This window comes from Hoplias malabaricus, chromosome 5, assembly GCF_029633855.1.
Source record: "Hoplias malabaricus isolate fHopMal1 chromosome 5, fHopMal1.hap1, whole genome shotgun sequence".
Taxonomy (NCBI): Eukaryota; Metazoa; Chordata; class Actinopteri; order Characiformes; family Erythrinidae; genus Hoplias; species Hoplias malabaricus.
Window position 1 is genome coordinate 40,902,984 of NC_089804.1, and position 26,982 is coordinate 40,929,965.

Sequence of the window (26,982 nt, forward strand, 5' to 3'; positions counted from 1 at the left end):
TTTGAACGGTTTAATGTTTTTTGTTAAGAATTATTGGAAAGGAATTCCGATTCCTAGGACTGCGACAACACATTTCATTCATTCATTCATTATCTGTAACCCTTATCCAGTTCAGGGTCGCAGTGGGTCCAGAGCCTACCTGGAGTCATTGGGCGCAAGGCGGGAATACACCCTGGAGGGGGCGCCAGTCCTTCACAGGGCAAACAACACATTTCCATATGGTTTTATTCATTTCTGCATTTTTGAAAATAAAATGGCTGACTCTTGATTAAATGATGATTATTTAATTCTTTCTTGTTCATGAATAAACCAATAATTTAGAGATTATTCAGACTCTGAAAAGTCATATTTCTTTACTGATACAATAATATGAAAATGTTTCAAAACATATTTTACATAATTATTGTATTTAGATGTAAAGTATACTTTAAATCATCTCTAGATTTCTTTACATCTAATACAATGTAAAGGCCATGTAAATAGCTCTGATGCTGTATTGTTGAGGGTATAGTGAAAAATAAAGTCTGTACATGTTCAGTACTAGAATACAACCTTTATAGGACTAAAATGTATAGTATGTCAAAAACAATATGAAATATATTCGTTATTTTAACACTTAACGATTGCTTTCGTTTAATGATTATTTAAAATAAAACAAAGCTTATTTTAAAAAATGTATAGAGAGGGAGATAGTGGAGGGGGTGAATTTATTTATATTTTCTATTTTTATAAACCTATAAATAAATAAATATAAATATAATTCAATAAATATATACAACAAAGTAAATAAAACAAAATCATCACTGTCCAATTAAATACACGTATCTCCCAAAATAGTTACTTCACAGGAGGAGGGAACAACCTTCTTGATTTTCAGTGGAAGTCAATGTAAAAAGATTGAATTCCAGGTAATTTCAGAGCGTTTCTGTTGGTTCATTCATCATGAAGTTTTACTGCAGTGTGAAGGGCATTGGCTGTGTTTAAATTCATTCATTTATTATTTTTACCTGCAATCATAGGGCACAAGACGGCAATACACCCTTGAGGGGGCGCCAGTCCTTCACAGGACAACACAGACACACATTCACTCACACCTACGACACATTTTTGAGTCGCCAATCCACCTACCAACGTGTGTTTTTGGGCTGTGGGAGGAAACCGGAGCACCCGTAGGAAACCCACGCAGACACAGGGAGAACACACCACACTCCTCACAGACAGTCACCCAGAAGAAACTCACACAGACACAGGGAGAACACACCACACTCCTCACAGAGAGTCACCCGAGGAAACCCACGCGGACACAGGGAGAACACACCACACTCCTCACAGACAGTCACCCGGAGGAAACCCACACAGACACAGGGAGAACACAACACACTCCTCACAGACAGTCACCCGGAGGAAACCCACGCAGACACAGGGAGAACACACCACATTCCTCACAGACAGTCACCCTGAGGAAACCCACACAGACACAGGGAGAACACACCACACTCCTCACAGACAGTCACCCGGAGGAAACCCACGCAGACACAGGGAGAACACACCACATTCCTCACAGACAGTCACCCGGAGGAAACCCACGCAGATGCAGGGAGAACACACCACACTCCTCACAGACAGTCACCCGGAGGAAACCCGCACAGACACAGAGAGAACACACCACACTCCTCACAGACAGTCACCCGGAGCAGGAATCGAACCCACAACCTCCAGGCCCCTGGAGCTGTGTTTAAATGATGAAGTGAACTAAAATCAATCAGAATGGAGGTGTGTGTTTTTAATTGGACAGTAACGACACCCAACATATGCTATAGCTTCTGATAACAATCAACAACTTCAACAGTTTTTCCTTAGACCAAAATGATAGTATAAAGACCATCAGAAATAGAACCAACAACTTTAATTACATTTCTGAAACACAAGGGGCGTTCTGAAACTAATAACTTTACAACATTACAAATACAAATTCTCAGTATAAAAAGTGAAAACATAATTGTTGCCAACTCAAAAATGGAAGAACGTTAGGTCTTTGATGCAATATCATTTCAATGTAAATGTAGGGAGGGGCTTCTGCCAAAGCAACTAGCAAAACTCATTATATCACCTCATGAAAATGAATAGGTTGAAGGAAACATACAATTAATGTTTTCATAGTTTTGCTCAAATGTAAATTCTCTTACTTTTTTTTCCAAGTGCTTGAAATTTTGGAATTTCTGCAGTTGACATGATGTTTGCCTCTGACACATGAGACTTTCAAATGAAAGCAATGCTACAAGTCTGCTATCACTAAAATAAACAGCATGCAAGTTTACCCCGCACCCTTAAATTCAGAGCTGTGGTCCTGATCATTGCAGCTTCTAGCTGTGGCTTGAAGGTACCAAATTATGGAATAATCTGGAAACTAAAACACAGCCTCTGACTGCCTCTTAGTAAAATTACAATTGTCTCTTGCCGTGCCAAGTTCACCTTACGTAGAATGATGGAGGGGGGTGAGATGTGGAAGACACGTTGACTGGCTCAAACACCATACCATAATCTAGATAATGTTATACTGCTAGGGAATGTTATAGTGCTATAGTGATTTTGTCAGAGCTGTCTTCACAGTAAATGATCTTCATTTTACAGAAATAGACGGTATAATAATGACTGTGTGTGAAAGTTTTGGAAAATGCAGTACAGGTTGTTTTTTTTTCCAGGTAAATGACATAAACATTGAAGGATGTCAAAGCCAAAAACAACTTATCCAACAAACATATATATATATATATATATATATATATATATATATATATAAATATAGCAGCCATTCTGTGTTCTGAACAAGTCAAAGATGCCATGGTCGGGTTTTCTGCTGTCTCTGAGGACATGAAAGATATAGAAAATGTCAGGTCTACACTAACCCGGACCACGCAGAAAGCGATACACTAATAAACCACCTGGATTTGCTCTTTAAATAACGTCGTAAACCCAAAAAATACCTTGAGAAGATACAGTGAAAATGGGAAAAATAGGAAATAGGAAAAATACTGATATGATAAATAACAAGGCTTTGTTTTATCTAGGATACTCATATAAGATTTATACATCTCCTTGTATCAAATTATCTACAATACTTTAAGTTTAGAGAAAAGCTAAGTAATTTAGAAAGGTTTGAACAAACAAATAAATCTGTAAATAATGTAAAATACTATTGAAATAGATTTGTCTCTTGGCTTTGATCTTAAACTCAAAGAATCACGAACCAGCACAAGGAAGAGTACTCTGTTCTCCTGAACTAATTCACACAAACTCAGATATGTGCCTCACCTCCTTGCACTGAACCAGTTTACAAACAAACAAACAAACAATCAAACAAAAACCTTGTAATCATTTCTAAACCCAAGAGAAGGAAACGTTATTCTGTATTTAACTAAGGTTACGTTAATTAAAGCATAAAATACACTATTCATTATACACTATATTAATTGCCTATTTGGGTGCAATTAAATATATATATATCGCAATTCATAATCCTCTGGACCTGACTGATGACTCCAGCCCATGGCAGAAACCTCCGCTGAAGATAAGAAAAAAACCTGATTCCCATCAGAAGCTTGGTCTTCCTTCTGTCTGTACCATAAGACGTGTCCAAACAGACAGGTGTCGTGCCACAGGTCGTCTTCAGGACGTGGGTTTTACTACAGTTCTCTGGCAGATCCTCAGCTTTTGAGAAGCCTTTAGAGAGAGGCCTGAGCCTCTAGCCACACCCCTATGGGCTGGAGGGGAGTCGAGGAGATGGACAGGACCCCTGACTGTCAAAGCTCGCAGTGCGGGTCTTCCACTGAGTGGAGAGAGAGAATACAGGAAGAGGACATTTCATTTAGAAAGATTTACGATGTATAATTTATTTATATTATTTCACAAAATGATACTATTAATTTATTAATTAATTAATTAATTCATTCATTGTTTGTAACCCGTAATCCAGTTCAGGGCGGCGGTGGGTCCGGAGTCTACCCGGAATCACTGGGCACAAGGCCATAATAAATGTTAATTAAAATAATTTTTACAAAAGATTACATGTTGAATCCACTGAGAGCTGCTTATTAGGATGTAAATTAAATGGTGTTTTGGTTTTATTATTGTACATTGGCTCCTGCACACACTGCCATGCAGAAATGTTCACCGTTCTGTGTCTTTGGTGCAGTTCACCTTTTAAAGGGAGTGAGAAGAATGAATCTGATTTTATAAAGTATCCAGCCTGAGCTCGGCTCTGAGAGAGGCTTTTATTTTATTGTCTGAGAGCAGATACCAAATTACCACTTTATACTTCTTTCACACACTTACGAGCATGTGCTGTGGTCTTATGCTTTATTTCTGTTCTTGGGCCATGTCTACAAATGTAGAGCCTAATATCTCTTCTTGTTTTATTTCCAGAATTATTTATTAATTATTTAAAAATGTATTTAAAATTCAAATATATTCAAATGGTGGTGCAGCAGGTAGTGTCGCAGTCACACAGCTCCAGGGACCTGGATGTTGTGGGTTCGATTCCCGCTCCGGGTGACTGTCTATGAGGAATGTGGTGTGTTCTCCCTGTGCCTGCGAGGGTTTCCTCTGGGTGACTGTCTGTGAGGAGTGTGGTGTGTTCTGCCTGTGTCTGTGTGGGTTTCCTCCGGGTGACTGACTGTAAGGAGTGTGGTGTGTTCTCCCTGTGTCTGCGTGGGTTTCCTCCGGGTGACTGTCTGTGAGGAGTGTGGTGTGTTCTCCCTGTGTCTGCGTGGGTTTCCTCCGGGTGACTGTCTGTGAGGAGTGTGGTGTGTTCTCCCTGTGTCTGTGTGGGTTTCCTCCGGGTGCTCCGGTTTCCTCCCACGCTCAAAAAACACACGTTGGTAGGTGGACTGGCGACTGAAAAGTGTCTGTAGGTGTGAGTATGTGAGTGAATGTGTGTTTGTGTGTCTGTGTTGCTCTGTGAAGGACTGGTGCCCCCTCCAGGGAGTATTCCCGCCTTGCGCCCAATGATTCCAGGTAGGCTCTGGACCCACCGCGACCCTGAACTGGATAAGGGTTACAGATAATGAATGAATGAATATATTCAAATATTTAACCTCAAACAAAGAAATAATTAGAATTTGATTTCTTATTCTGTCTGACAGCCCTGTAAACATTGGCATGCTGATAGCGTTACAATAAAACAGCATGTGTGGTGATGGTGTGAAAGGGGCTTAACAGTAAAGTTAATATCTGTACAGACCCAGAAGAGCAGCACAGACACTACCATGGCTTCAATACTTCCAGGCTGAGAACGAGCCATTACTGAAACCATTTCTGCTCAACATGGGTCAGAAAATGGCCACAGATATAAATAGGTGGCTGATAAATTGTAAGCGAGACAGGCTCCACTCAATAAATATGTTCCTGTATTTTGGAGCCAAAAAGTGTTGGAGCCAGTGTGTGTAAATATGGGGTGTTTTAAAAAGGTGTTTCTAAAGTGGATGGTAACACGGTGTGTATTTTTGAGGTTTTCTCTTGGTTCTCATTTTCGAGCAAAGGCTGTCACCTCTTTCTCAGACTTCTTAGGCTCTAGGAGTGGATGCCAATGAGCGATGGGTTTCCGAGGGTAAGCCAGCATCTCATTCCAGTGATCCCTGCCAAGCCCCTCAGCATGACTGCCCACACGGTTCACACCTATGACCTCATTGTGTCCCACTCTGTCGACCAAACACAGGAAACAGATGCGACAGATAACTGTGTTAAACCTCTACAGGAAAACTGTTTACGTCCCTAGAATATTTCTAATTTTAGCAATGAGTTGTTTTTATATTTCTGTGGCTAAAGCACTCTATGCTCTATATGCAATGTACTAATGGTCTGTTATGTAGGGTGACCAGACGTCCTCTTTTACCCAGACATGTCCTCTTTTTTAGACTTAAAAAAAAGTGTCCGGGCAGAATTTCACAAACATCCGGGATTTTGTTTTTCTAGAACTTGCATAGAACTCCGAGAAGCGTTTTGTTCACAAACTAGTCCCGCCCTCCCCTACTCCGATTGGTTCGCTTGAGTGAGAAGGGGGCGTGGTGAAGTAGCCTAAAGTCTTCTGATTGGACGGTCTGACTGTAGAGCTACTGTTATTGGTCGATAACCTTCTCTGTAAACATTCGGAGACGTGTCCTCTTTTTCACCATCTCAGATCTGGTCACCCTACTGTTATGATTGGTGCCCTGTATTGTTCCTGATTTAAAAAGCAGTCCAGGATGAAAAATCTTTTTAACTTTAATACCTTAAAGTCGGACAAATGAATATAAACAATATTTTGATATCATTGTAAAAGAAAACACAGTCAAATCAAACTTATTCTTTTATCTTTGCAATGTATGTGATAGTATGTTCTGTGGTGCAAAGATTAGCAAGCTCTGTGTAAAAAAAGTGATATTGCTATAATATAAATCATTTAATAAAACTTTATTTAAAAAACAAACTCACAAATCATAATCCATAACGGATATATGTAAGCTGACTTGCTCCATGTTTTCTGGAGGAATGTCGAAGATGATAGCTTCATTGTAAGTGGGGTTCAAGGTGTTCTTCTTTATTGTCGTTTTCTTCTTTTTCAATCGTTTCCCGTCACAAATCAGAGACACTTTCACGTACGGATCTGCCAGAGAACAAAGGGCTACATGTGTGACACTTCATGATCAGATTACATCACGGTCAAAAGCCCACACTCACACACACAGATGTACCTGAATAACCAGTTATGTCCATGGCTTTGAGATTCCGGCACTTGATGACAGTTATAGTGAGTCGCCCAGCAGTGGGAAGGTAGCAAAGGGAAAACATTATTTCCCCCAGGTCTACACTCTCCTAAATGAGCGAGAAAAACAAACACATAACACACATCCTGAGCCATTCCGTGTTCATTAACTTCAGTTCAAATTCTACTTTTTTTTTTTCAAATATTTCACTTTCAGCAGCATGGTCTTTTTCTGTCTGATTTAATGGAGGGTACAGAACGCTCTCAGACGGCCTTTGGAACAGTGGATTTGGAGCACGAGCAGCCTTGCTAAGTTACTGTCAAACGCACCAAATATGGAGACACTGGATCATTTCTGGAGTCAGATCCCAGAACACCACAAGTAGAGCATTAATAAAGAATGAGATGAGATTAATTCAAAATGAAAGTCTGTACAAACACACTTCACGAGCCCCGATTGCTAGCAGAACTAAGAGGTGTGTGCAAAACCAGAGTCAGTAATTTGATTCCTATAGTAAAGTAATGACCGTGTAACATTGTTTCTGGAGATATTTCTGGGTTGGTTTTGTTCTAGAGAGATCTCCAGTGATACCCAAGCCATATCCATGAGAGTAAATGGTCTTCCTGTCTCTAAGAGGAACAGTTGCTCTCTCTTCCTCTCCCTTGTTCCCTTTTACTCAATGTGATGCTTGCCATCGCAGGTGTCTTACATTTTCCAGTGTTATTCTCTCCAAATAAACAGAAATGGTGCCAGATTGGTCCCTGTAGAAGATGTCTTAACTTATTAAGGTTAGAAAATCAACAGAATGTAAAACTTGCTTGTAGCTTGTGCAGTTCTGATTAGATTTTTTCCTTCATCTGATAAACGCTGTCCCAACTGAAGCCAGGAGAACATTTACCATTTAATGCACATGTAAACAAACGTAAACCTTTTTATATTATGACAACCATGACAACAATATTGGTCAGAATATTCATCCATCCATCCATTATCTGTAACCCTTATCCAATTCAAGGTCACGGTGGGTCCAGAGCCTACCAGTAATCATTGGGCGCAAGGCGGGAATACACCCTGGAGGGGGCGCCAGTCCTTCACAGGGCCACACACACTCTCACACACTCACACCTACTGTCAATTTGAGTCGCCAATCAACCTACTGACATGTGTTTTTAGACTTTGGGAGGAAACCGGAGCAACCGGAGCAACCAGAGGAAACCCACGCGGACACAGAGAGAACACACCAACTCTTCACAGACAGTCACCCAGAGGAAACCCACGCAGACACAGGGAGAACACACCACACTCCTCACAGACAGTCACCTGGAGGAAACCCACGCAGACACAGGGAGAACACCACACTCCTCACAGACAGTTACCCGGAGGAAACCCACACGGACACGGGGAGAACACACCACATTCCTCACAGACAGTCACCCGGAGGAAACCCACGTAGACACAGGGAGAACACACCACACTCCTCACAGACAGTCACCCGGAGCGGGAATCAAACCCACAACCTCCAGGTCCCTGGAGCTGTATGACTGCGACACTACCTGCAGCGCCACCGTGCCGCCCCATTTAATTAAACAATAAGCTTCCAATTCTCTGTACCCAGTGCAATTTGGGAGATAACATGCAGACTACAAAATGAAAACAATTTTAATTCTCAGCACTTTTCTGTATTATGTCCTGCACAATTCTAAAGCATGCTGTATTTCAAATATCACAGTTTTATGAATCACGAACACCGACTCATTTGGAGCTCAGTTTGCTGGGCTTGCATGACAGAAGCATCATTAACATTACACATCGAAAGTCCCATTAACTCACTAACACTGTGCATGAAGGCTTTTATTCCCACATCCATAGAACAGAATTATTAGCTAGGCTTCAAGGCCTGCTGAGAGATAATTAAGAATGCAATTAGAGCCTGATTGTTAAAGTGATCATATGATGAGTTTGCACTTTACAGCTGGTTCAGGTCAATGGACAGAAGACTGCAGGGTATCTTTTATAAACTACGCTCAGCTTACAACACATCAACTGCTGAGGGCAGGACATTGTTCAAGAAATACCCAAAGAGTTTGTTTTTTGTGATCATTTGACAGTGTCATTACACCAGCTATAAGTAGAGACCCACAAATGACCTTAAAATGTACAAAGGATATCATTAAAATAGGTATCTTTTGTTAATAAAGTTAAATCCACAGAGGTTTAGAAGCGACATTCACATTTTTAATCAAAAAAATTGTATACAATTCTCAGGATGTTTTCATTTGCTTGTTCTCCTATTGGTATTTACTAAGACTCGGTGGCTGTAAATTGTTAAAAAAAAACCACAAAGGGTCTCGATCCAGTATGCTAGGCAGACTATGCTCTGTCTCTCTGCTCATGGCAGATAAAAGGCTTCTGGATTTATTTAAACAATGGAGAGATTTCCAAATTTTGAAAAACAGGAACTGAGATGTGGGTGTTGTCCTATTCCTGCTCTATAAGTGCATAATACTGACTTATTTTTGGATTACTCAAGTTGAAAATGTCTCTAAATATGGAAGAGCACTAACTGCATGAAAGTAAACGCAGAACGAATGTGCTACAAAAGAAACTACTCAAGTTTTTGTGGAAATTCAAAAAACTTACTGACATGTTAATCTCCGTCGTTTTGTTTTCTTCTAACATACCGTTCTACCTTAAAAGACGTAAAGCTTCCGAACATAAACCAGAGAGAACAGCATTTCCCTACAATTGTAGATGGTCCCTTTAAGTCTGTATCACTGGATATGCTTTTGCCACAATTTATTCTGAAAGAATCTCATTATGAAAAAGTACCTTTTAAGAACACATTTTAAAAAACAGTGCTACTGAAAAACGCATTCAAGGAGAACACAAACTTCCCAGATATGGCACATTAGCTAACAGACACCTGTGTTAACAAGCACCACAAGGAAAGACATAGCTCTCCCATCCACTCAGAATGTGAGGCCAATTATGTTCTCTAGGACTCCCAGCCTTAGATGGCTGAAACATCACTGGGGATCTCCCTAGCGATCTCCTGATGAAAGGGCCAACCTTTAGAGCACTGTGCCCCTTGGGAGCCTGTTTAAACCAACCATGATCTATGTAATCAATAATGTTTTAATAAGAATATTGAGGATTGCTTTCCCTAGATGCTTTATACCCTGAACAATCAGGATTAGGAACAAATACCTTGTTTCTACATGTCCATTTTATTGGCTCCACTGACCACACAGCACTCTGTAGTCACTAATACATCCCCAACACGTCACTGTGGTGGTCTGTGGGGTCCTGATCGTTGAAGAACAGGTTGACATGGGGATATGAAAGTATGCAGAGAAATAGATGGACTACAGTCAGTAAGTGTAGAACTACAGACTGCTCCTGAGTGTTGATATAAAGTCGGTGTTCCTAATTCAGTGATTGTTCAGCGTATATTAGAGCCTTCCTCATTATGAATACATTGATTTAACACCAGAGCAGATGAGCATCTTCCCTGTCTCAGCTTATCAGAGGTACAAAAAGGATGCATTGTCTTACACTAGTGGCGTACTGTATGTCTCTCCAGATGGAAGTCTCCCGCGAGAGGTCAGACGCTTCGAAGAGGTTGTCCAGTATCACCTCTCCGATCATGTCATGCCGAGAGAAGCGGTCAAAGTCAAACACGCTCAGGTGCAGCTTCCTGGCTGTCAGCTGCTCATAGGGCACGGAGAACTGGAACGTTTCCTCAAACGTGGGGTTTAGGGTCTTGCGGTGTACACGGGTCTGGAACTTACACTTTCGGTCCGGCAATAGGTAGATCTTTACGTAGGGGTCTGAGCTACCACACAAGTCCTTGGCTGGCAGATCCAGAGCCTTAATAATGGTGACAAGCAGGAGTTCCCCCTCGTAATCATACTTGAGAGAGAAGTTGATCTTGCCACAATTTTTTGTTGCTCCGTTCTTGGATGAGTCCTCTGCCTCCTGCGGGTTCTGTTTGTACAGTTCGGGCTGTATTCGGCCTAGGGATGCGGCTGTGCAGGTGGGGTGGTCCTCCACATCCAGAAATTCACTCCCGCGGTCCACACTGGTAACATGGTGCATCTGTCGGGGTAGGTGCTTTTTGAAGGAACTATGCCTGGAGAAGTATATTTACATTTAAAACTCCTGAACCATTCATGTGCATTTGGCTTTCAGTTGCCAATCTACATTTGAATCAAGCCTAGAGACCAAAGGCTAATTAACAGTGTGCTTCAAGTATATAGTAGAACAACAAACTGAACCTTGTGGAATTACTGGCACCTTAAAATATGATCTGATCTTCCTCAAAGTTACAGTAAAAACAAGAATCTGTGTAAACTTTCAACAACGTTATTGTACTTCAATATTCAATAGAACATTCAAGCATCCACCGGGTCGGTTGGAAAACTATACAGGCTAATGACTTAATCAAAAACAAAGTCCAATCAATGAAATTAAACTGGAAATGTTCATTCAAAATACTATATTTATCTGTTTTTCAAAAAAAGCATCCGTTGATTTGAACCATGCCGCAACAAGAGAGATCTCAGAAGACAAGACACATGATCAATTATTATTGATTTACATAATGCTCAAAGGCTTATGATGCAATCGATGAGTTTCGGTATTACTCAGTTTGCAGCTGGAGAAACTGTCTGCAAAATGGAGATGATTTAGTTGTTTCTCTACTCCTTTTGCAGTAACAGGTAAAGTAAGAATGCAGGTCGAACAAAAACAAGTTCGTTTACCAGATTCTCTAAATGTAATATTTCAGGAAGAACTCACATCTCTACACATGGGATAAAAAGGGTACCGCATACCGACATGAAAACATTCCAGCTATGAATTAAGGTGGAGGGGGCATCGGGATTTGGAGGTGCTGTGCTGTCTCTGGGCCTAGACTCAGCATCAGTTGAAAAGTCCCAACAAGACAATGACTAAACATTGACGTAAATGTAGTGAATTATGGGTTCCCAATAAAATCAGGTCCACAATACATTTATGACATGTAATTGTTGATTTAGCACCTTGACTTTGTCTTTACCTGTGACTTAGATGAAGAACAGATCACATAATTCGACCACTTAATGAACTTAATGCCATTTATTAAAAACGTAGTACATCCCACAGGGTTCACTTGAATATTCTGGCCACTGTTTAAACAGAATTCAGTGCCTTTCTAGGTTACACAAATACAATTAAATATAACAAACAAACAAGCAATAGCTCCGCAGTTCCAAGTGTCGGAGGACAGATATATAGCTCTGGGAATAATATTGGGGCTGAGTGTTCACACTCAGGTTATTTAACACTAATCACAAACAGCACTACTGTTCGCCACAAGCGTCTGTCTCCATTTACCTCAGTCATAATGAGAGAAAGATTTCCTGTCAGCTAAACACACTCAATAAAATCTAGAGACTGCTTTCGGGTCTAATGTTGCCTGACAGTTATGGGATTTTAAGCTTTAACTCAATTAGGAGTGACTTCAACTAACCTCAAAACTCTCTGCCAGTAAAACATGTACAGATCACGTTGTATTGTGTGTGATAACTGCATACGTTAATACACTCAGTTATTCTCAGCTCAGGGAGAAGGTTTTGAGTTATACCTAGTGTTCCACAGACACCATGGTGTTTCATCACGGACAAAATAAAGAAATATATTTTGTCTAAGCGAAGGCAACACTGACCAGACCTGTGCTCTATTGATAACCTCAGATATCATGTTTTGTTAAAGCTACAGTTAAAACAATGGCCTTAGCGTTTCCTAGGTTACCTCAGTAGAAAATGTAGGGGTCCCTAGGATATATATATATATTTAAACATACTTTAAATTATACCGTAAACATTAAGAATAATGGCAGCTTTCAGATGTTAAAAATAGTAAACCTTTAAAAAGTTCTGACCTGTTGGAGGACGCTGGCTCAGTGGTCTGCCGCGCGATGCGTGTGCGCCTCAAAAGGTGGTCCTTCATTGACAGTTGCACATCCGTGGGGATGTCTGGCGACGTATGACTAATTTTCACTGCTGCCTCAAGGAAGTTTTCAGGTCCCTTCAGCTTGTTGGCTGCCATGATGTCTCCTTGACCAGGGAAAAAGTCCTGCTCACCTTCTCTGGTGGGCTCTCTGTCCGAGCGGGCAGGGGTGAGGGCCGTGACACTGGAAGAGAGGGTTTCGTTTCGCCAGGGCACCCAACACAGCTTCCAAGCGATGAAGCTTATGACTACTAGCAGCAACAGGCCACACAGGAGAAATACCAGCAGCAGGACACTGAAAGAGATTCCTGATGAGGGCAACAGGGGCAGGAGAAAACAGGAAGACAAAAGAGAGTGAACATTTAGGAAAGAAACAGCACCAAGAAATGCTACAGTACCACGCTGGACTATGTCTAGGTTGGCTGAAATTTGACAGTAGCATTTTATACGTTGAACATCTAGACATTGTCATGAGCATTAGTCCTACAACTGATACCAGTCTGATACATACACTGAATTAGAAGCAACTACACTGACCTCGCAGGAGCACTTTATAGTTCTGCAATTACACACTGTAGTCCGTCCTGAACACTGTAGAGGAAACGGGACTAGGAAAGTATGAAAGAGAAACAGATGGTCTACAGTCTGTAGCTGTAGAATTACAAAGTGCTCCTCAGTGGAGCTGATAAAATGGACAATGAGCGCAGATATAGGTAGGTGTTCTTAATGCAGTGATCGTTCAGTGTACATCTCCATCCATCATCTGTAACCGTTTATCCACTTCAGGGTCACGGTGGGTCCAGAGCCTACCTGGAATCATTGGGCGCAAGGCGGGAATACACCCTGGAGGGAGCGCCAGTCCTTCACAGGGCAACACACACTCACACATTCACTCACACCTACGGGCACTTTTTGAGTTGCCAATCCACCTACCAACGTGTGTTTTTGGACCGTGGGAGGAAACCGGCGCACCCGGAGGAAACCCACGCAGACACAGGGAGAATACACCAACTCCTCACAGACAGTCACTCGGAGGAAACCCACGCAGACACAGGGAGAACACACCACACTCCTCACAGACAGTCACACGGAGGAAATCCACGCAGACACAGGGAGAACACACCACACTCCTCACAGACAATCACCCGGAGGAAACCCACGCAGGCACAGGGGGAACACACCACACTCCTCACAGACAGTCACCCGGAGGAATCCCACGCAGACACAGAGAGAACACACCACACTCCTCACACCCGGAGGAAACCCACGCAGACACAGGGAGAACACACCACACTCCTCACAGACAGTCACCCGAAGCTGGACACGAACCCACAACCTCCAGGACCCTGGAGCTGTGTGACTGCGACACTACCTGCTGCGCCACCGTGCCGCCCGCTGTGTACATCTTGGTTTCAAAATGTAAGAGCAAGTCCCCAGTCCTACTTTGAAGATATTACATTTCCTCAAACCTCTGCTTGTGATTTGCCTGCAGTGAACTTAACAGAGTTGTGCTACTGGTATGATAATGTTGCCATCCTGTCTGTCATCAAGTGTGATACTGAAAATAAACATTAAACAGAAGGCAAACACTTGTAAGAAGAAAGAAGACTAAGTGTCATGTGCTTTCTGGATCTGGTACATGTCGTATTCTCAGGAATCCGAAGGGGTATTTTTTCCTCTCTAAAAGCCATTGAGCGGGTGAGTATCTGGATAATAACCGAGCTTTCAGTCAGCCCCAGATTCCAAGAATCATCACATTGCTAACACTAGCACTGCAGTGTGCACTTCTTACTGAATTGCAAAAGCACTAAATGTAGTTATAGAGTCCTCAATGATGAAAAGAAAGGAAGGGCCATGGAGCAGCCACACAGGAAATATCTCATTGCAGGCTACTGCTCTCAGCTCAGGTGATTATACATCCGAATGGATAAGAAAACGCTGATCTACCCGTTTTTTCATGATTATTACAAATGTGTTGCTGTGGGATCCTCTGTAAGGATGGAATGCTTGGACGGCATCCAAGAAAACAAACGGTGAGTGCATCAATATAAATTTAAATTTCACTGACACTTGCAGCATTATCATCTTTTCCCACCGGAGCAAATTTGAGAGCTTACAAACAAACAGTTTTAGAAAGTAATTAACAATGCCTTAAATGTAGGACTAAGGCCACGGATGATTTATGTTTCAATGTATTTATTAGCATTTATATATTTTAATCCTCAACCAATAGAATCAATAAAAATGGTGTTATGTTGTTGTTGCCCTTCATCATTATGACACGAGTGCAGTGTTTGGAAAACACGTTTTATACTTGTAAACTATGATATAAACAGCACTGTTATTAAGGGTTAGTGTTAACTACATTAATAAATAGATTGCCATTAAACCACAGTCACTCCAGATTATTTTGAAGAGTCCAAAATCCATGAAACTAAATAAACAGTAAGCTCCATCGGAGTAACCTATAGTTATCTTACTTTTGTTTAAACATACTGTACCTCTGCTGTACGTACTGTACACGTTCTTCTTATAATTTTAGGAAATGTAGGAAATAAAGCATTGCCAAAGCAACTTAACCACATTCCAAAATCAAAAAAACAGATCCATACTGTCACGGATGAGGGGTGCGGACTGATTGAGGCGGACGCACTCGCTAAAACACAGAATACTTTATTAAACTGAAGTTAACAAAACAAAGACAGGCAGACTTGGACAGAGATAATCAAACAGAAACCTAGACTAAAGAGACAGATACTAACTAAAACTAAACAGAGGGAACTAGACAGACAGAGATAAACCTAGACAAAGCAAGCAAAACAACAAGACCGGGAACTGGAATCTAATGAGAACGAGAAGGACACAAAACGACAGGACCTGACTGGGAACACAACAAAACAAAGGTGAAATGTTCAACCCACAGGAAGTCAGGGAAGGGGACTTAAATACACGAACAGACGAGACACACCTGACACAGATAACGAGGGTGACGAACAAGGAGGCGGAACAAAGGCAGAGACAGGAAACAACAACAAACATTGCCATGTGCTCGCTCTCAGCACATGGCCGGAAAAAACAGACATGACGAGGGCGTGACACATACAGTCTTTGAACACAAGAAAAGTTCATTGTATGTACAATCTTAATGTACTTTCCACTTTTCTGCAATAAAACAAATGAAAAAGAAGCTGCAAAAAGCCCATTTTAAGTGCATTACATTTTGTGATGTCACAACATAAATGTATTTACACGTGCCAATTCTTTTTACCTTTCAGAAGGAATTGGCAATTTAATGTTTAATTCATTAATTCGATATCTGTAACCCTTATCCAGTTCAGGGTCACAGTGGGTCCAGAGCCTACCTGGAATCATTGGGCGCAAGGTGGAAATACACCCTGGAGGGGGCACCAATCCTTCACAGGCCAACACACACACACACATTCACTCAAACACTCACACCTACGGACAATTTTGAGTCGCCAATCCACCTACCAACGTCTGGGAGGAAACCGGAGCACCCGGAGGAAACCCACGTAGACACAGGGAGAACACACCACACTCCTCACAGACAGTCACCTGGAGCGGGAATCGAACCCACAACCTCCAGGCCCCTGGAGTTGTGTGACTGCGACACTACCAGCTGCACCACGGTGGCGCGCCCAATTTAATGTTTTTCACAAGAAAAATACAGAATAAAGGCATTTTAATGTGTGAATATATGAAGTATTCATTAATATGAACAACCAGTATCATAACCAGAGTAGAAAGGATATGCAATGACATAAAATCAAAAGATAAATAATTTGGTATTTTGGTTTTCTAACACTGTAGTTCGTAATAAGCTCTTATCTCATACGTGGCCCTGTCTCTTCTCTTTTCTCTTTTCACCGGCCTATTGTTGACTATGCTTTCATTTTGCATATGCAGTATGCTAATTTGACAATAATGTCATAGCACATTCTTTAACAGGTGTGTGGATCTCCTGTGTCAGCTACATTTTGCTCTGAATACATTAACAGCCATTTCAGATTTAGTGGTGTGATGATTTCAAAGCTCGGAGCATCAGCGAGAAACACATTTGCTTCTCAGACAGTCAGTCTCTGTCTCTTCTGCCTCAAATGAAATATTGATGGGAATGATGCAAGGTTATTCAATCATTACACAGTTTATGCTTTCGACGGAATCATATAACGATGCACTGCTGCTTCGGAGCAGGAACACACCAACCGAACAATCTCAGAGCTTCAAACACAGAGAAGTTAGTTTGTATCAGTGTCAGCGATATTCGGCAGCAGAAGAAAAACCATGGCATCAATATCAGAAATCATTCGACAAGGGGCTTTAAATAGCTGTCAGCACAGAGGAATAATCTCATTATTAATGTTGTATTATTGATTTATTTTTGCTGTTTCACGTTACTTAAGGTGGAAAGGTCTCCAAATTCAAATCAAACGCAGACAGAACATGCTACGAAGCTAAACAACGTACGAGTGAGCTTCTGTTTCTTTAGTTAATCCTCAGCCTCGTACAAACAACAGACATTTTCCCCCAAAACACACTGTTCACCCCTTGTTCAACTTTGAAAAATGCTCAAAAATATGAGGAATTTTACCAAGACAAAACAATCCATAATGACACCAAACTACTCTACTCTCTCACTCTACACTCGTCTGGCACGGCTGGGCATCACTAGGGGGCGGTAACATTAGTTCCCTAAACAGAGTGAAGACTAAGGAACAAGGCTGATGTACAAACACAGGGAAATGAGACACACCTGACACAAACGAGGGGGCAGTGTCAAGAGGTCAGGAGACACCTGTGAACATCAGTAAAATTACACAGAAGGAGGTGTGGCAAGAGATCACAAAGAGAACAAACCACTACAGTGATGATTTATTATAGTGAAGGAACAAGGAAAGCAAACTGGAAGGAGACGAAACACCAGAAGGCACAAAATAAAACAAACAACTAAGAACATGCATCAAACCTGAAATCACTCAAGTATGACACACAGCTCTATATATCCTCTCCTCCAGGTGACACTTCAGTGGCAACTCGAATCTCTGACTGTCTCTCTGACATATCTACATGGATGAAGGAACATCACCTCCAATTGAATTTATCCAAAACTGAACTACTGGTCCTCCCAGCCAAGCAAGCTATTCTCCACAACATCAGCATCAAGCTAGAGTCCCTATCAGTGGCTCCCACTAAGGTTGTAAGAAACCTGGGTGTCATGGTCAACAACCAGCTGACCTTTGCAGATCATGTTACCGCTGTAGCTCGATCGTGCCGCTTCTCCCTCTTCAACATAAGGAAGATTAGGCCAAACCTAACTCAACATACAACACAGCTCCTTGTTCAGGCGTTAGTAATCTCCCGTCTAGACTATTGCAACGCCCTCCTGACAGGTCTTCCGGCCTGTGCTGTGAGACCGCTACAGATGATCCAGAATGCTGCAGCACGCCTAAAAGAGCACATGTCACGCCCCTATTAGTTGAGCTGCATTGGCTACCCTTAGCTGCTCGCATCAAATTTAAATCACTAATGATGGCCTTCAGAGTATTCACTGGCTCTGCTCCCATCTTCCTCAATATACTCTTAAAACCATACATTAGCGCCCGCCCTCTCCGTTCCTCAAAGGAGCGCCAACTATTCTCATCTCAGGCTATTCTCATCTCTGGTACCACGCTGGTGGAACGAGCTTCCAAGCACCATCAGAGCAACAGAAACCCTCTCCGCATTCAAGAAATCCTTGAAGACCCAGCTCTTCCGAGAGTATCTCTTGCACTGAAAGTCTTTCTTTAATGCACTTATTACTTCCTGGCGTATTGCACTCAGTGTAAGGTAATTTGTATAAATCGTGCTGCTCTTTTGTAAGTCGCTTTGGATAAAAGCGTCTGCCAAATGCATAAATGTAAATATAAAAGTAAAAGTAAAGGCTGAGAGAAACTAAGAAACAAAACACTAAACAGGGATCAGGAAAAAAAACTAGAAACTTAAACTAAAGGAAGACAGAAGGAGACAAAAGGGTAATGAGCACTAGAATCTTAAAGGGATAAAAAGAAGGGCAGGAGATACAGGAGAAATACATAAAACACATAATTAAGAACAGTCACAGAGATAACAGACCGAGAACAAGAACTAAAGTGGGACACAGACAAGGAAGTGTAAACATGAAAATAACAATTAAGTGAGAATAATAAGGAACAATGGAACAAGGAGAAAGCTAGAAACACAGACACTAAGCCTGAAAGACCAAGAGTGAAAGAGATCCTAAAGACCTCAGAGAACATAGGGGCACGGAAACAACAGACTTCAAATGGTGGACCAACACAGAGACAAGGAACGGGGAATGAATGGGGCAGGGCTAGAAGAGCACAGGATGTAAACAAAGAATGTGTACAAGAAAACAAGACCAAAACTAAGGGGAAAAGAAGGGGAATCCTGGCTAGAGATTTTGACATTTTTCATATCCAAATATTAATATTAAATAATAAATATTAATATTAATTAGCTTTACATCTACAAAAGAAAGTTGAAAGAGATTTTCAGCCTGAACTGCTTTTTAAATGAGGCTCAGTTTGGGACGTTTTACTCAAATGTTAAAGTAGTAAATGTGAAAAAAAAATAATAAGTATAATATACTTAGAAAAAATATAAATAGAAAAAATAAAAAATATAATAAGTAATATATATATATATATATATATATATATTTTTTTTTTTTTTTTGTGTGAGAGAGAGAGAGAGAGAGAGAGAGAAAGAGAGAGAGAGGGATAGTGAAACAACCCCAGGATTTGTGGAGCATTTCCTGGGACCAATAAATCTAATTTAGGCTTGTTTGGTATCAAAGGCAGAGAGCAACTAAAGCCCCAGGGTTCTTCCCTTCTTTGAGTTTCTTCAAATCTAACCTGGTCTCCATAGAAACCTGTAAACCTGTCCATTAGTAATATCCTGACACTTGCCTAATTTGTTAAAAATAAAGAAACAAACAAACACAAAGATTACGTCAGAAATCTGAATCTGAAAGTAATGGTATGAGAAGCTTCCATTTGATTCTATTAGCTTCAGAACCGCTCCAGTCATTAAACATACAGTTCGGCTAAGAATAAAAGTCATAGTGGGGGGATGTAACCACCGAATGATGGCGGGTGTTGCGATCTATTCGTTTGCATCATGGCTGCATGTGGATGCAGAATAATTTCAAAGGAAACCAAAGCATTATCAGCATGATAAAGAACAAGAAAAGAAGAAACAATAAGCTGCAATAATCTGTCTCACATTTTTAGAGCTGTGCCCCTCTAGTAACTCGGTTCGCTCCATCACTGGAGTCAGCATTAGTGAAGAAAAAATGTAGTGGCTAAAAACTGCCTCCCCTTTGTCGGGTGGTGAGCACATCCAATATAAGTCTTTTTCACACTGCTGCACATTCACAATGACATGAAATCCACAGAAGAGTGCATCTGACATTAGCCCCCAGTCATTCATACAGCTCCCTTTTACACCCCTGTGACAGCTGTGTTTCACCACACACACTCCACAGTGTACAATACAACTTGCTCTAATGCAGCCATGGATTACATACTGCATTCACACTGCAGAAAAAAACGACCACCTTAAAGCAACACTAGGTGAGATTTGATGTTTGCTCCTGGGCTCCCACTGCTGTAGCAGAAGTCACTTTTACGGCATTGTTTCCAACCCGACTCGAAAGTGTCCGTAGGTGTGAGTGAATGTGTGTGTGTCTGTGTTGCCCTGTGAAGGACTGGGATATCCACTAAATTGGATAAGCAGTTACAGATAATGGATGGATGGATGGATGGATGGATGTTTCCAACCCTTCTCCCAAAGTTACACAGTACAGTTTCTGCAGTGCTGAGCCCAGAGTAGCAAAGACAGATGCCCTATTCTCAATACTGCAAGTCACTGAAGCAGCACATTAATTCTGAAGCTGAATTTTAAGGTAATTTTAAACATGTACTTTAGTGTTTTCCAACGTAACACTCCGTAAGCACTTCTGTACATTTTTTATTTAAAAGGGCAGGTGATGAAGAAAGCTTGGTGTAATGTATATGAGAGAAATAATGATGAATGAATTTGAACAATCTGCAGTCAGGGGCTACAGTGCTACACTGCACTTTTCTACCAACTTCTTGTTCTTTGAAGTCTTCTACCTGGAATCCCAATAATTCCTTAAGGGAAACATTCAAGACTATTTTAAATCCTTGTCAAGATCTGACTTGTGGAATAGATAAGTCTCTCTGTGCCCCTGTGACCCTGTTTACAATAAGGAAAAAATCCACATCTAACTCCACACTAATAACAGTTTACAGACAGGCAATTACTGAGAGGGCTGGGAGCTGGCCTATGATAACCTCACATTCAGGTAATGTCTGTGTCCCCTGTGCATAAAATCTCATTTCTACAGCAGAATGCCTGCTCTTGTGTTATCACTCCATTCGATGATGCTTCTAAAGCTGAGAAATGGCCACTTATTTGAACTTAATACAGAATTTCACTTTCATCAGATCACACAGCTGAAAGATGCATTGGCTGAGAATATTGGGCACAAGGCAGGAATACACCCTGGAGGGGGCGCCAGTCGTTCACAGGGTGACACACACACACTCACACCTACCGACACATTTGAGTCGCCAATCCACCTACCAACGTGTGTTTTTGGAGCGTGGGAGGAAACCGGAGCACCCAGAGGAAACCGACGCAGACACAGGGAGAACACACCACACTCCTCACAAACAGTCACCCGTAGGAAACCCACGCAGAGACAGGGAGAACACACCACACTCCTCAATGACAGTCACCCGGAGGAAACCCACGCAGACACAGGGAGAACACACCACACTCCTCACAGACAGTCATCCGAAGGAAACCCACGCAGACATAGGGAGAACACACCACACTCCTCAATGACAGTCACCCGGAGGAAACCCACGCAGACACAGGGAGAACACACCACACTCCTCACAGACAGTCACCCGGAGGAAACCAACGCAGACAGAGAGAACACACCACACTCCTCACAGACAGTCACCTGGAGGAAACCCACGCAGACACAGAGAGAACACACCACACTCCTCACAGACAGTCACCCGGAGGAAACCCACACAGACACAGAGAGAACACACCACACTCCTCACAGACAGTCACCCGGAGGAAACCCACACAGACACAGAGAGAACACACCACACTCCTCACAGACAGTCACCCAGAGGAAACCCATGCAGACACAGAGAGAACACACCACACTCCTCACAGACAGTCACCCCGAGGAAACCCACGCAGACACAGAGAGAACACACCACACTCCTCACAGACAGTCACCCGGAGGAAACCCACGCAGACACAGAGAGAACACACCACACTCATCACAGACAGTCACCCAGAGGAAACCCACGCAGACACAGGGAGAACACACCACACTCCTCACAGACAGTCACCCAGAGGAAACCCACGCAGACACAGGGAGAACACACCACACTCTGGTCCCTGGAGTGTGTGTCACCCTGTGAAGGACTGGTGCCTTTTCAAGAATTCTACATGTGATGGATCTTATAAATGCCCCAGTAATATTTTAAAGGAAGTATTTTTTCCCTTAAATTACTTCAAATAAGTTTCAAAATCATTGGGATCCACTTGTGATTATTCAAATGTTTTTTTCTTAAATCACTGTTTCAAACAGACATTGCAAATACACCAGAGTAGTCTTTTTAAAAAGTTCTTTATTATTTCATACACTGCTCACTTGATATACTTTTAGTAGAATTATTAAATTACTTTAAATTAGATGTTAATTAGACCTGGTTATTCTGATCAAACATCAATATCAATAAAAAGAAAACTATTAGGGAAATAATATTTGTAAACAGTAATTAAAATAACTGCATGGAATTTAAATAAAACCTTTAAATAAATTATAGATAAAAAATAAAACACTACAAAAAATCTAGATACAAATACAGACAAACATTTAATAATGCATTAGTTTGTTTTCACTCTATAAAACATGACCTTTAATTACCAACGAGATGGTGGTCAGTCAGAGTCCTGAATTAAAATGAAGCTAAACTCGAAACAAAAATGTATATATATAACAAACACCACAGAAATATATAATCTAAAAAATATTGATATCATAAATCATAAGCATTGTGTTGTTCCTATAATCTATAACAAATATAATAAATTACAAATACATCAGCAGAAGAATAAAAAACGAGAAATACAAAAAATAAATAAATAAATTAATTTGGGTTTGGAAAAAAAAATTACTTGAACTTTATCTCAACTTTTAATGAGACTTTAATGAGAGTCAGTAGAGCAGGATTAAACATAAGTGAAATAATCCAGTAATTAAACAAGGCAGCAAAATGTAGCTTGCTCATTAACAAGTTATTAACATGTTCCTCACCCTCTTAGCACCCTTCAGGCCAGTGTGTGCTCAGCAGAAACGAGCAGTAAATGTGCACAGAGACCACTCAAAAAATACAAGTGAAAAAAAGCACGGTTTCAGTTCCTAAAATGACAAGAATAGCTCCAATAAAAAAAGACTCAAAAAAAAAAAAAAAAAAACAGGACAATGTCGCCCACAGAAAAGCCAAGAAAGCCACGGCATGCGCCATACGCCAAGTAGGTGCTCACCTTCTCTCTAGTGAAATTGGCTTAGATTGGCATTTGTTGTGCTGGCGACTGGGGGACTGCAAGCCAGAGATAAGCGAGGGAAAGAGCAGGCTTAGCGCTTTTGATGGACACGAGCAGTCATTCACAGAAGAAGCTGGACTAAGGAACCAATGGGAGCATTGAGCAGCCCATATATCCCTAAATCTCATTTTCATTTCGAAAAGCAACAACAAGGCCTCCATGGGAGTGGATATTGAGCTATTTAAAGGCAGCCCTTTGAAGATGTCAATTGCAACCAGATATTAGCATCAAAGTGTTGACTGTAGCCATGGCTACAATATCCCTCTGGAACCAAAGGGCCAAAGGCCAAACAACGTGCTTGGTTTTCATCACGAGATACAGCTTTTTTTTTCTCATGGTACAGTAGACACATGGGCTTTTATAAGGCCTTCTTTGTCCCTGCCCCTGAACCTATTTAAAATGTTCTTTAGATAAAGAGTTGCCATTTAAAATACAGTGGGAAAATGGTTTCTCAACAGACTCTTAATTCTTTCACAATTCATTCATTATCTGTAAGCACTTATCCAGTTCAGGGTCGTGGTGGGTCCAGAGCCTTCCTGGAATCATTGGGCGCAAGGTGGGAATACACCCTGGAGGGGGCACCAGTCCTTCACAGGGTAACACACACACTCACACACTCACGCCTACGGACACTTTTGAGTCACCAATCCACCTACCAACATGTGTTTTTGAAGCGTGGGAGGAAACCAGAGCACCCTGAGGAAACAGATAGTCACCCGAAGGAAACCCATGCAGACACAGGGAGAACACACCACACTCCTCACAGACAGTCACCAGGAGGAAACCCACACAGACACAGGAAGAACACACCACACTCCTCACAGACAGTCACCCGGAGGAAACCCACGCAGACACAGGGAGAACACACCACACTCCTCACAGACAGTCACCCGGAGGAAACCCACACAGACACAGGGAGAACACACCACACTCCTCAAAGACAGTCACCCGGAGGAAACCCATGCAGACACAGAGAGAACACACCACACTCCTCACAGACTGTCACCCGGAGGAAACCCACGCAGACACAGGGAGAACACACCACACTCCTCCAGGTCCCTGGAGCTGTGTAACTGCGACACTACCTGCTGCGCCACCGTCTGCAAATCAACTGAAACAATTCAGTGAAGTTGAATGAACCTCACTGCACTAAAACTCTTATGAAGCAATACAATCTAATGTTTTTAAATCATCCTATGGCCAAAGATAAAAACAAAAAAAACATCATTGTTTCTAATCACTTTTGAGTTACAGAAGTGCATTGAAAAGTTATTGACTTATTGAACAATGCTCTCAACTCTGTAAGAGAAGAGCTGAGGCTACTTTGGTGATTAGTGAATGGAGTTCTTTTATATGAAATGAAATGTGCAATTATTTCTCACTGTGCAATGTACAACAAAATGTGTCTTCTGCATTTAACTAATCTGTGGCAGTGAACACACACTTGCTTAAGGGCCTCTCAGCCATGGACTGAGGAGGAGGACAGTGCTGTTCCTTCACTCCCACCGCCCCCAGTTTTCCTGCCGCTCGTGGAAATCAAACTAATGACCTCTCAGCCCTAAGCCCTCTGCTCTAACCGTTAGGGCACTGTGGCAACTGTAAACAATCATAAAACTAATCTAAAAATCTTCAACCCATCTAGAGGCAAACAGCTATTTTTGGGACTTTGAAATAATGTTCTAATTTGCATATTCCATCCATCCATTCATTATCTGTAACCGCTTATCCAGTTCAGGGTCGCGGGGGGGTCCAGAGCCTACCTGGAATCATCAGGCACAAGGCGGGAATACACCCTGGAGGGTACGCCAGTCCTTCACAGGGCAACACAGACACACACACATTCACTTACACACTCACACCTACGGACACTTTCGAGTCGCCAATCCACCTGCAACGTGTGTTTTTGGACTGTGGGAGGAAACCGGAGCACCCGGAGGAAACCCACGCGGACAACACACCAACTCCTCACAGACAGTCACCCGGAGCGGGAATCGAACCCACAACCTCCAGGCCCCTGGAGGTGTGTGACTGCGACACTACCTGCTGCGCCACCGCGCCGCCCAATTTGCATATTTTATTCTTGAATTCATCTGTTGTCTGTAACTTCTTACGCACCTGAGGAAGCTGACATGGAATCACTGGGTACAGGGCTTCAGCTATGGACACCTTTCCACAGTCAATGCACCAATTAAAACTGTGATTTTATTATTAAGAGCACAAATTGTAATCAATGTTTAAAAATAAAGTGAACTGAGCAGCTGTAGAAAGCCTACTCTCTCATCTTAGGTTTAAACCCAATAAAATAAAGCTATATCAATTTCTAAATGTCTAAAAATGAGTGTTAATCATCGTAAGCAATTCAGCATGACCCTTAATGGCACTCCAAGAACTTGCAGATATCATTTCCCGTTCTATTAGAGACAGTTAATGCACTGTCAGGGGGCTTCACTGTGAATAACCGCTGTGACTGAGAGAAAAAGAGGAGGCTCGAATGGAAACATAATCACATTTCACACAGACCACTGTAGAATAAATCAATTATTAACTGTAGTAGTGGAGTTAACCTGAACCTGGCGGTGTGCACAAGGCCCGCAAACAACTGCAGCGTTTTTCTGCATGCGGTATCTATAGCGTTTTCGCAGCCCTCCGCTCTGAATGCATTAAACATAAACCAAGACCCTACGCTCCACTACAAAGCACTGGGATACACTCACACACTTTCCTGATAGTCCCTGCAGAGTAGTCCTTTTGAGCCTCTCCTTCCTGAAATTGCATTTTGAATGTGTGTGTTTGTGTGCACATGTGTGTCTGTGTGTGTGTGTGTTTGTGTGCATATGTAAGTGTGTATGTGTGTGTGTTTGTGTGCATATGTGAGTGTGTATGTGTGTGTGTGTGTGTGTGTGTCTGTGTGTGAGTGTGTATGTGTGAGTGTGTATGTGTGAGTGTGTGTGTGTGTATGTGTGTGTGTGAGTGTGTATGTGTGTGTGTGTGTATGTGTGTGTGTCTGTGTGTGAGTGTGTATGTGTGTGTGTGTGTGTGAGTGTGTATGTGTGTGTGTGTGTGTCTGTGTGTGAGTGTGTATGTGTGAGTGTGTAAGTGTGTATGTGTGTGTGTGTGTCTGTGTGTGAGTGTGTGTATTTGTGTGTGTATGTGTGTGTGTGCATATGTGTGTGTGTCTGTGTGTGAGGGAGTGTTTGTGTGTGAGTGTGTGTGTGAGTGAGTGTGTAAGTAAGGGGTTGTGTGCATGTGTTCTCTCTTTCCACTTTGTTTACAGTGATGTGCTGTTCAGTGTGAGCTTGAGGCAGCTGGAGGACTGATGTGAGCATAAGCAATGTCACTGTCAATTATATCTTAACTCAGTGGGTTAGAGTAACACTGAGGGGGTGGGATGGCAGTGCACCATTCACATAGTAACTGAACACTGTCCCATTCAGAATTAGCTCAGGAACAGGTTCTGTCTCTCTGAGGCCCAGAGACTGTTGGAATTCCTAGATGGATTGGGGTGGGGCGGGGTTCCCCCAATCAACTT

At 41.9% G+C, this 26,982-nt stretch overlaps 1 protein-coding gene across 1 annotated transcript in view; it reads right to left on the reverse strand.

Moving 5' to 3' along the window:
- Nucleotides 1-2,814: 2,814 nt before the first annotated feature.
- Nucleotides 2,815-26,982, reverse strand: part of syt6b (synaptotagmin VIb) — a 42,219-nt gene continuing 18,051 nt past the window's right edge. The window contains exons 2-7 of the mRNA XM_066670987.1: nucleotides 12,664-13,039; nucleotides 10,296-10,872; nucleotides 6,729-6,849; nucleotides 6,469-6,640; nucleotides 5,546-5,696; nucleotides 2,815-3,826 (exon numbers count right to left, since the gene is read on the reverse strand). Coding sequence (XP_066527084.1) covers nucleotides 3,755-3,826; nucleotides 5,546-5,696; nucleotides 6,469-6,640; nucleotides 6,729-6,849; nucleotides 10,296-10,872; nucleotides 12,664-13,039 — 1,469 coding nt within the window. The 3' untranslated portion in view covers nucleotides 2,815-3,754. The remainder of the gene's footprint in view (nucleotides 3,827-5,545; nucleotides 5,697-6,468; nucleotides 6,641-6,728; nucleotides 6,850-10,295; nucleotides 10,873-12,663; nucleotides 13,040-26,982) is intronic.